We start from the raw sequence: 11,049 nt of genomic DNA, 5'->3' as shown, positions 1-11,049 counted from the left end.
AAGCCGTTCACCAAGGAAAGGTTGTCTTCCCCTCCCCAGCAAGAGCAGTGTGGGCATACTGCAGGATGCGGCTCCCATGCTGACACCATGAGAGAACACTCAGGACAGGTCCAGTTGTGCCTTTATTGACTTAGTGCATCAGAGTACAGGTGTCCTACAATGGCTGCCTGAGCAGCATCTTAGAGCAGCATTACAGGAATCCTTCCCGACCGCACCATAGTTATAAACCAGGGACATGACGACGTACACAACCCACACACGGCAGCAGTGGGGATTTACACAGTGTAACATAACATTGGGGGTTAGCAGGGACAGCTGCATGCAGGGAGGGTGGGTGCTGTGGGGAGCCAGGTCGAGAGGTGGCTGTGTTGGCTTCCGTCCGTGACAGAGGCAGCTCTCACTGAGATTCTCAGACACGAGTGAGTGACCGGGGATGGTCTGAGTGTCACAGTGGGCTCCATGCAGGTAGCAGGAAGCAGAGGCTTGCTTTAGTTGGAAGTGGCTGTATGTCTGTCACAAGCATGGCTCTCTTCCTGTTGCTGTTGCCTTCAGAGCTGACATGTATGTACTGGCATGAAATGGGGAAACCCCAACAGCTGTCAGAACCGCCCTTACAAAGACTGTGGGTGTGCACTGACAAGTAGGTGTGAACCACGTACAAGGCGAGTGCACTTGGACTTCAGCCTTCCACTGGACAGCTGCACGGGAAGGCCAGCATTGCACACCTGAAGCAGGCATGGACCAGAGAAGTCCAAACCAGGAGAAAAACACCTTGCAGTTTCTTAAGAAGCTGGACCAAGCAACCCCTGGACAGGGTTGGAACTGGCCTCTGAGCAGTGGTGCATGTGGTAATGTCTACACAGCAGCGGGTGAGCGTCCCACACTGCTGAGGTGAAATGGCTGGGGTTCAGGACCAGGGCCCATGTGGGTCCTTAGAGCTATGTCCTATACACCTGACCTGTTTCGGGCAAAGCCAGAGCCCTCTGGAGACCTCTGCTAGGCAACCTGGGCGAGGGACTGTTTCCAGGGACTTCTCTGAGTAGAAGCCCTTTTAGAGAAGGCAGCAGGTCCCAGGAAGAGGCCGCCCCTGACACTGCTCTTCTATTTCAAGTCCCTACTAGGGAGAAAATGTCAAAATAACTTGGTCTTTTTATTGGCAACTTAGGATGCAAAGTATTTTATTTTTAAACTAAAGTTTGAACACAGGATAGTCTAGTTTAGATGAGTTTCCAAGCCAAATGCACTTGCATGGCACTCAGTTTCTGGCTGAGATAGTTTCTAATCCCCTACGTGGGTGCCTACGTTCTGATCTGTGGGGTGGTGAGCTGACCAGCTTCCGCTGGTAACGTCCCTTTTTGCCTTGGTAGGGGCTTAACAAACATTAGGTATTGTTCTAGTCTTACACAGCCAGTGCTGTCCCGAACGTCTCCTGGGAGGCATAGACCATGTACAGGAAGCCGTCTTCATCTCTCTCGCTCTCGTACACTTCAGAGATGGGTGTGGACACACTCACCATGCTGTGCCCATTCACCAGGAGGAAGAAGGCTTGGTTAGCATTGAGCTGCAGGCGCCTTCTGTGGAGAGGAGAGAGAAGGGGGCTCGTTGAGGTCTCCACAACTTAGGCCCGGAAAAAGCACACTGACCAACAAGACCAAGCACGCCCTGGTCCCCAGCCCCTGCTAATCAGGGACTAGCATCCACGTGGCCATCAGTGTTCATGGCCTTTGGGCTGCTGCAGCTGAGACCTTATGAACGCCCCCTGTGCAACTTAAGTTTACTAGAAGGGGAGGATCTCGAACTAGGGCCAGCAGCACTCTACTGCGTCTAGCACACTTAAAAGAGTCGTCATCCAGGAGGTATGTCCTCCCCTTAGTCCCTCAGATGTGATGCCTTCATGCTAGCACACATCCACGGCTGACCTGAGATACACGCAGCTGAAAGCTAGACCGGCCTGCCTTAGAAGGACACAAAAGGGGTTGGGGATTTAGCTCAGTGGTAGAGCGCTTGCCTAGGAAGCGCAAGGCCCTGGGTTCGGTCCCCAGCTCCGGAAAAAAAAAAAAAAAAAAAAAAAGGACACAAAAGAAGCAGGAGGGACCTAGGGCTGGCACGGAGATGGTTAAAGGACACTCAAGGAAACAGGACAAGAAGCGGCCAGATACCTAATTATCTTGATGAGTTCGCTCATATTCACGTGATCAGGTACAAGGAACTTGGTCTTGTCCAGGACGGGCAGCTGCTTCTCACCCTTGTATCGCTCTATAATCACCTGCAGAGAGAGGCCAGACACTCAGCAGCACACAACACTCCCCACGCTGAGCCTGGCACATGCCATGCAGTCGTCTCACCCAGCCCTCCTGGCTGCCCACGGTGCTGCTGTGACCAGTGCTCGTTCACAGCTCTGCCACTGTCCCTGGCAAAACCGTGACATGGCCACCAGGCACCTCTGTTGTCTGAACTGTGCTAGGAGTAAAGATGCACGTCACACCCAGCTATTGTTTCACTGTAGCCCAGGATGTCCTTAATCAGGGCCCTCCACCTGCACCAGCCTCCTGTGCTAGGATCACAGACGTGAGCCTCACAGCCAGCAATATATTCCACCCAAGTTTCTTATGGACCACATGGTGGTGAGCTGCCATGTGGGTGCTGGAAATCAAACCCAGGTCCTCTGTGAGGGCAACAAGTGCTCTAAGCCACTGAGCCATCTCTCTGGCCCCCAAAATAAGAAATGTTAAAAGCAGCTTGGTATGGTGGTGCATGCCTTCAATCCCACCACTTGGAAGGCAGATCTGTGTCTGAGGATAGTCTGTCTACATAGCAAGTTCCAAGACAGCCAGAGCTACATAGTGGGACCCTACACCAAAAATAAATCTTAACCAAAATAAATGTTAAGCCAGGCATGGCTATAAGAGCACATTTACAATCTCAGTATCTGAAGGCTCAGGAGTGAACTGCCTTCAAGGCTAGCCTGGATAAGACCAGCCTCAAAAATCAAACCAAACCGAAACGTTGCTAAAAGATCTGAGCATTGATGGGCTGGAGTCACAGTCCACCATGGTGTCTAGACGCCATGGACGTTTACCCGGACACCAGAGATTCAAGCCCAGTCACAGCATGCCAGAGGGGGACACCGCCACGTGCTACTTCTGGAGGGAAAGTGCTTGTCTCCAAGCACCGCAACTCCAAGCTCCAAGTGAAGCTTGAAGCACCCACAGGAGATGCCAGCTATAGGCACTACACACCTGGGTCGAGGCGGACTCTCGAGAGAACGGAGTAGAGAAGGAGGCTAGCAGGTCCAAGGCATTCTTCCACAACACCAGAAGCATGGGGACACTGGAGGGCTGTCCTGAGACAGGCTGTGAGCAGGTCCCAGCCCTTGTTGGGAAGCCCCACATTCATGTGAACATGCCTGGCTCCCTCCCCACCCCCCAACTTCTACTCTAGTCTCGAGTTTGGGAAGAAGGATTGGCTGGACTGAAATGGGCTGTCTTTGAGGTTTCCAGCCCGGAAGGACTGGGGGTCACCACCGTGGCCACCCTGTTTTCAATGGGGCAGCACAGAGCCTTGCTCTCATGTTTGCTTGGTGTCATGCGCAGAAGATGGCAGCTGAGTTTCTGCAGAGATCCCTAGCTACTGTAGAAGCCACTGGCTGTGCTGAGACCACAGCTCGCAGGAAGCCCGGCCCCTAGGTGAGGAGAGCCTGGGAAGTGTCCAGCCAGCTAGAACAGCAGGCCCACACCCCCACCCTGATGCAGGAGTCTCAGCCTCTCCTTATCAATGCTCCTCTTTCAGAACGGTTCCAAGGCTGTGAAGAGGGCTGCACAGGGACACACGTGCAGGACTTGGCACTGGGGTTTTTTAACCCTGGGAAAACCGACATACTTCCACTATGAAAGGGGCCCGATACCAGAGTCCCTCCCAGGATGTGCGGACTAGCTGGAGAACAGGCATCTTAAGCAGTGGCCTGCCCATGCCTGACTCTGCATGCAACTGTGTAAGGTCTAGAACTGGGGCATATGGGATACAGTAGGGGCTGAGAGTCAGTCCTTTATGTCCTATAAGGCTGCCATGCCACCCTGAGTGCGACTGCTTCCTTAGTGACAGCTGGAGTGCAGACTATCAGTCAGTCAAAAGCTCAGACCCTGGGTTCAATCCCTGGCACCACCGAGGAAAAGCAAACCGCTCTGGCCCACCTGCCCTTTCCCCTTTGACATCCCAAGAGCAGCTCAGGTTGAGAGGCAGTGGTTAGTGGGCACACAAAGTCTGTAGGCCCAAGGGCTTCTGGGGCTCTAATGGGGCTGGGGTCCCCTCTGCCCAGAAGCACCATTGCTGTAGAACCTACTGGGATCTTGGTGGGGTGCTGCTCCCGGATGAGCCGGACATCTTCCACTCTTTGTTCTGCAAGAAAGAGACACATTGATTTCAGGGGCCATGCTGCCACGGTCTGCTGTGACTGTCTTGTGTTGAGGCAGGGCAGTCAGTGGAACCTTCCAACATGGCCCAAGGGATAAAGTCCTCATTGCCAGGGGCTGCAAACCCAGATGGACAGCCACACAGAACAGGGTTCCCGTGTCACCCGGGGAAGGTGGGGGTCTCTCGATCTCATTGTCGCCCCTGACGATTTCTACCTTTGCTGTTAAGTCTTGTTAATTTTTCAGTCCTGGTAAACCAAGGACTAATGCAGTTTTTGCTGAGCACCAGCTAAGAAAAAGAAGGATTGGGGTGGAGAGATGGCTCAGTGGTTAAGAGCGCTGACTGCTCTTCTGGAGGTCCTGAGTTCAATTCCCAGCACCCACATGGTGGCTCACAACCATCTGTAATGGGATCTGACGCCCTCTTCTGGTGTGTACTTATATATAATAAATAAGTAAATCTTAAAAAGGGGGGAGGACTGGTTTTATTTATTTTCTGAGATGGTCGATGTGTCCCGGGCTGGCCTCAACTCAGACCCTCATGTCTGAATCTTCCCAGTACCGAAATTATAGCGTGCGCCTGGGCTAGTGTGGGGCGCTCTCTCAAAACACACACTGCCCCAGTCAAAACACCAAAAAGCGGGTTGGGGATTTGGTTCAGTGGTAGAGCGCTTGCCTAGCAAGCGCAAGGCCCTGGTTTCAGTCCCCAGCTCTGAAAAAAAGAAAAGAAAACAAACAAACAAACAAACAAACAAACAAAAAAAAACACCAAAAAGCTCACTGCGTTCTTCTGAGAACGCCTGCTTCCCACTGCTTGTTAGCGACAGGCTCTCCTGTCTCACGGCTTGGCAGCTAAGGATGACCTTGAACTCCTCCCGTGTCGGGAGCTCTTCAGCCAGTCTAATCTTCATTTTCAACACTGTACCAAGCTTTCTGCACTGCAGGGTGCAAGGAGCCAGCCATGTCACAGGAGCTGGACTTGCCCTTCTCCCTTCTGAAGCACTAGCTGATCTCTCCTCACCATTTCTCCATCACCCCACAGAGGGGATGGCACCATCTCTTCACACGGCTTCCGGCCACTTTCCATAAGAACCAACCCTCCACTGTATGCCTACTGACTACTCCAGGGTTTAGTCACTGCACTGAGTTCACTCTAGCAAACAAACAGCTACGCACGCACCTGGCATGCTCTACGCCTCAGGCTTCAGAGAGGGCTCAGTAGTTCAGAGCAGCCTCTCCCTAAGAGGACCTGGGCTCAGCTCCCACCACCCTCAGGGACTCACAGTCATCTGTAACTCCCTTTTCTGACATCCACGGGCACAAGGCATGCACATGGTGCAGACATATATGTAGGCGAAGACCCACACAGATAAAATAAAATTTAAAAGGTGCCCCGCTTGGCAAGTTCTAGGCCAGCTTGAGCAACAGTGTGGCACAGGTCCTTATTTAATCCCTGCACATCGGGCTGGTCCCTATCCAAATCTGAGGCCAGCCTGATCGGGGCTACATGGAAAAACCCTGTCTTAAAACACAGACAAACAAAAAGCCAGGCACAGCAGCATACCTTGAATCCCAGCGCTCAGGAGAAAGACACAAGGGTTCAAGGCCAGCCCAGGCTACACAATGAGACCCTGTTTAAATCAACCAACCACTGACAGCAGAAACCCTTAACCTAGGTACACAGTGAGATGAGGGCAGGGTCAGAGCTTTAAGGGCAGAAACAGTTAACACAGGTAAGAGGAGAAATGCAGGCCGCAAGGCTCCACCACCACAGACTACCATGTCATTCTGATTTGTCCCAAAGGGAAATGCAGGAATAGTCGTCTTTACTAAAGCTAACGGCCAAAACTGGTGGCCTATAGGACCTGCCAGCCCTGGCTGGCCGCAGGGACAGGGAACCAGGAGGAGGCCTGCAAGAGCTGAGACACTCGGGGCAGACAGCTGTGCAGAGCCAACAGCTTGTACTGAAGCCCAGCTCTAACTGAATGGCACACTTACTCATCGTCTCTCTGCTCACACTGGGCCAAGCAACCTGAGACAGCTTCAGCATCTCCTCGTCCCACAAGAGCCCCCACCCAGGCTTGTACAGAAGATGACAAACGACCAAGTAGAAGCCACAACACGGCAGGGACCCGCTGAAGGGGCCCAGCAGTGTCCGAGCTTAGATGCCTTCACTTCAACCTCTGGAAACCAGGAGTCCAGAGAGCAAACACGCCAAGAGAGTCCGCACTAAGAATCTGCAAACCCACACGCCTCCTGGCTGCCTCAGTCTCCTTCCATCACTGGGGATGATTGCTACTTACTGGAAGTATAAGAATTTATGACAGAAAGCTAATGGGACTCTGCCACTAGGCGGACCCTAAGCTTCACCGCCCCAGGCCCCACCCAGGTGCTTCAGCTACAAAGGGTCGGTTTGGGGGTGAGCCCTAAATCCATCCACCCAGTCAGCATCCCCTCGATCTGGATATTGCAAACTCCAGAGCTCCAACCTAAATCACTCCAAACTCACTGGAAAAGAGCAAAACCAGCCTTGGCCTCCTCAAAGAGGCCGCTAAAACAACGCCTGTGTGGCAAACCTCTAAACTGTCAGTGCCCACCGTCAGGACCAATAAAGTCAGAAGCAAGGAAAGCAGCAGCCATCAGACGCCGGTGCTTTCTTCAGAATGGCTGGGGTAGGGAGAGAGCAAAGGCAATCTAGGGAAAAACATCGCAAGCCAGGTGGAACTTTGGAGAGATTACCCCCGGCCACTCTGGGGACCCGTGTCCTAGCTAATGTGCATGCCTTATTTTTCCCACCCACACTCCTCTCTTGAAGACTGTTCCAGAATAACTTAAGATCACTACAAACAAACAAAACAGCTGTTAAGTTTCCGTTATGAGACAAAGGCCACCTCTCCCACACACACGTTCCCAGGCGACTGCGGGAGTAGAGGCGGGCTGGGTGCTGCCCCGGGGATCGCAGGGCGCCCAGACCTGGGACCCACTAAGGACACAGCCGAGCGCGCCCCGCCTGCGGTGTCCTCCGCCAGTGGGGTCGGGTCTCCAGTCCCGCAGGGAATGCCGAGCTCACTGGTGACCGACGGCCAGGGCGACGCTGCGCGCCCGGGCTACCCCGGGGACTGAGCCGCCAGGGACCCAGACCCCTCCGGACCCCCGCTCCCGCTGCGTCCCAGCCCCGCACGACACCACCAGGGAGACCCTTCCTCCACCCCTCCCGGCACCCAGATCTCCCACTCCCGGGCCCGCGGCGCGCACCGAAGCTCCGGCGCTGTTTGAAGGTCTTCTCGGACGGCATGGCGCGCGGGGGTCCTGGGTCAGACGATCTGGTTCCCGCGACGATCACTTCCCTTGTGTGTCTCCTCAACCCGCAGCCGAGTCAGGTGACTCACGGCGCATCAGCGAGGGTGGGGCCGAGAGCGGCCCGGAGAGAGGCCATGACAGGCGTGGCGGAAGCTCGGCGGCCCGCATGCGTACAAGCGTCCAAGACTTGGTCCTGCGCCTGCGCCTGCGCCTGCGCCGGCTGCGCTGGGCACTCGCTGGTCGAGCATCTATTAGCCATTTCCCCTGGTCGGGTGTTGGTGCAGCGGAGCCCTGCACACCTTATTCCCCCTCAATCCTTGCATGGCCCAGCTGGTGTTCCAGTGCCCGCCCCCTTGCTGATGTATTTGACATTCCTAAATTCAGGCCTCGGTCTTCCCCCCAAAAAAATCTAAAAGCAAAAAACTGACTTGATTCTCGTCTGCCAAATCCTTACGTTTATGGACTCTAAGACGTCTGGAAACTTATGGTTGGATCTGAACTTGCAGCGCCTTCCTTGTGAGTCTTGTGCAGCCACTATCACGAGTATGTATCCCTAAGAGAAGCAAGGTCTGAGGAACTACAGACCCGGAGGGCAAGTTCAATGACGGGTCCTACTTAAGTGTCTAGCCTGTCACTCTCCCCATAAAAGCCCTTTAGTGTATCTGAGCTGCTGATTGTGGAGTCTGAGGGACAAGGCTCACCTAGACTTCCCAGGGTGCTAGCCCATATGTATTCTCATTAACTTCCCACCACCTCTCATACATTTTTTGGTGGGTGGGCAATCAGACTTTGTCCAGGAACTCCAGCAGAGGCCTGATCCATCCAGGATCCACCTTGGAAAGTCCCAGAGGACAGTTCTGTCCGGAGACCTTTATCTCAGCTGTCCCTTCACAGACAGATCCTTCTACCTCAGCTGACCCCTGGGTGGCTTTACCACAGGCATGTCCCTACTTTGACTCCTGCAGGCCCCCCGACTCCATCAGCCTTAGCTGATTACAGCCTAGGACAGGTTTCAGTCTCATCAGACAAGGCCAAGACCAAGGTCCCATCAGCCACCCTTTCACACTTTCTCTGAGACCCAAGCTGCCTGTGAGGCCATGCTGCCTCCCACCTTCCGTTTGTAAGAGCAGGTGACAGGTCTAAAGTTCAAGCCAACCGACAGTATGGAACAGCCACCCCCACCCCCACTGTGATGGCACATTTGAGCCAGCCTTGTGTTTTTACTGACACTGTACTGTCCCTACAGCCCAGACTTCCTCCTTTAACTGGAAACAACATTCTTCACATGATGTTTGTCCAAGAGATCTATCTCCTTATACACCTATGTGAGCAGGAAACGTTCAAAACATATTACTGAAGGGAACCACAGAGGGCCTGCTTGCTTTGCTTTCTTATTGACCTGAGGACTATTGTTTTGTATGAAGCCTCTGGCCTGAGGGGCGAGAGACCAGGCTAAAAGTCAAAATGGAAGCCAGATCTGGTGGCGCACGAGGGCTGTCAGCCTAGCACACTGGAGGCTGAAGCAGGAGTATCAAAAGTCCAAGGCCAAATGGGACACGGTGCCTAGGCTTTTAATCTCAGTGCCCAGAAGGGAGAGGCAGTCTGGTCTGAGTCTGAGGCAGCCTGTTCTGTACAGCACATTCCTACATTGTAAGAACCTGTCTCAAGCAGGGGAGGAGTGAGTCGTGGGGGGAGGGGGGGGAAGTGCTGGTGGGATGGTCCAGTGGTTAAGAACACTGGCTGCTCTAGTTGAGGACCTGGATTTGGTTCTCAGAACCCACTGGAACTCTAGCTCCCAGGGATCTGACACCCTCTTCTGGCCTTCAGGCACCCACATAGTACATATGTACACATACAGGCAAACACTCAAACATGAAATAAAAATCTTAAAAAAAAAAAGGCAACAAAAGTCCAAGGTCACCCTCAGCTACATGATAATTCCTTCTTTTGAGATAGGGTCTCTCTTTGGGACTGTCCTGGATCTCTCTGTAGACCTGCTCTGGCTCTAGAGTGCTGGAATGAAAACTCCAAGCCACCACACCCACTGTAACCTTATCTCAAAAGATAAAAGAATGGATACTCTCTTTTTTTTCGTTTTCTTTTTTTCTTTTTTTTTCGGAGCTGGGGACCGAACCCAGGGCCTTGCAGTTGCTAGGCAAGCGCGCTCTACCACTGACCCAAATCCCCAACCCCAAGAATGGATACTCTCAAATGTATGGTCCATGCATAAATGAAAACTGGGAGAAGCTGGGTGTAGTGGCCCACACCCTTAATCCAGCACCTGGGATGCAGAAGCAGGCAGATCCAGTCTAAATAGTAAATTCCAGGATAGCCAGGGTTTTACCCTATGTAACAGGTCTCAAACAAAACACCACCCCAGACAGACAGACAGACAGACAGACAGACAGACAGGCAGGCAGACAGACAGGCAGACAAAAGTAGGGTGTATAGAGCCACGTCACTCAGCAGGCTGCTCCGGCTAGCACAGAAGGTTCTTTTACCTTTAACAGTTTCCAAGATAGTCTGATGCCTGTCAGTTGGTTTTCTAATGTCTGTCCCCACTTGGGAAGGAAAGTGACTTTGAAATGTCCTGTGTAGCACTGCTGGCCTAGTGTCATGTTTGCTTGGTTTTGATGCCTTTCTCCTGTCCTGTACGCACCTCCTGCACCTGGCTCAGGAAAGCCCGGTCCTGATGTGTGGGATGAACTGTTGCCTGACCTCAGAACAAAAACTAAAGCCAATTAAAATCTTCAGGGCCCCCGGGGAACGTAGCCAAGTGGTATGGCGGGGTCCTGGTCTGTGCAAGACTCAGGATTTGGGTTGGGGATTTAGCTCAGTGGTAGAGCGCTTGCCTAGGAAGGGCAAGGCCCTGGGTTCGGTCCCCAGCTCCGGAAAAAAAGAACCAAAAAAAAAAAAAAAAAAAAAGACTCAGGATTTGAGCCCTAAAAAGGAACAAGAGAAAGGTGTAGCCTTTCAAGTTGTAGCTTTAGTCTATAACAACAGTCAAAGGAGCAACTTGCTGTTCCAGGTGGTCTGATGAGCCTGCTCACAGTCTTAGCAACTGCTACTGTGCAAGGATTCTGGTTTGTTTTGTTTGTTTCGTCTCACATTTGACTTTAATTCCAGCACTTCGGAGGCACATGGTTTCTGAATTCAAGTCCAGCCTGGTCCTGGTCTACAGAGTAAGTTCCAGGACAGTCAGGGCAACCCAGAGAAACCTTGTCTGGACAAACCAAAAGAGAGAGAGAGAGAGAGAGAGAGAGAGAGAGAGAGAGAGAGAGAGAGAGAGAGAGAGAGAGAGAGAGAGAGAGAGAGGAAAGGAGAAGAGAGGAAGAGAAAG

General features: G+C 52.8%; 1 protein-coding gene across 3 annotated transcripts; it reads right to left on the bottom strand.

Moving 5' to 3' along the window:
* Nucleotides 1-104: 104 nt before the first annotated feature.
* Map1lc3b (microtubule-associated protein 1 light chain 3 beta) lies at nt 105-10,744 on the bottom strand. 3 transcript variants are annotated; one of them, XM_017601351.2, is made up of 5 exons: nt 7,665-10,744; nt 4,340-4,395; nt 2,160-2,266; nt 1,404-1,574; nt 105-568 (listed from the first exon to the last, which is right to left on the bottom strand). In XM_017601351.2, the coding sequence occupies exons 1-5, from the start codon at nt 7,702-7,704 to the stop codon at nt 514-516; spliced, it is 429 nt and encodes a 142-aa protein (XP_017456840.1). In that variant the 5' UTR covers nt 7,705-10,744; the 3' UTR covers nt 105-513. The 3 variants fall into 3 exon arrangements, with proteins under 3 accessions (XP_017456840.1, XP_063134342.1, NP_074058.2); XM_063278272.1 differs by adding an exon at nt 3,240-3,372 and having other exon boundaries at nt 105-1,574; nt 7,665-7,776; NM_022867.2 differs by having other exon boundaries at nt 110-1,574; nt 7,665-7,780.
* Between the last annotated feature and the right edge of the window lie 305 nt (nt 10,745-11,049).

Source organism: Rattus norvegicus, chromosome 19, assembly GCF_036323735.1.
Source record: "Rattus norvegicus strain BN/NHsdMcwi chromosome 19, GRCr8, whole genome shotgun sequence".
Taxonomy (NCBI): Eukaryota; Metazoa; Chordata; class Mammalia; order Rodentia; family Muridae; genus Rattus; species Rattus norvegicus.
The sequence above is the reverse complement of the archived record's forward strand: the minus strand, read 5'-3'. Positions and strand labels throughout refer to the sequence as shown.

Excerpts from the sequence above, each read along its gene's own strand:
- Map1lc3b (XM_063278272.1), bottom strand. The coding sequence starts at position 4,380 with ATGTCCGGCTCATCCGGGAGCAGCACCCCACCAAGATCCCA. Across the intron at positions 3,373-4,339 it reads AGCACCCCACCAAGATCCCA|GGCTGGGACCTGCTCACAGC; the intron begins GTAGGTTCTACA and ends CTTCCCAACAAG. Across the intron at positions 1,575-2,159 it reads GAACTCATCAAGATAATTAG|AAGGCGCCTGCAGCTCAATG; the intron begins GTATCTGGCCGC and ends TCCTCTCCACAG.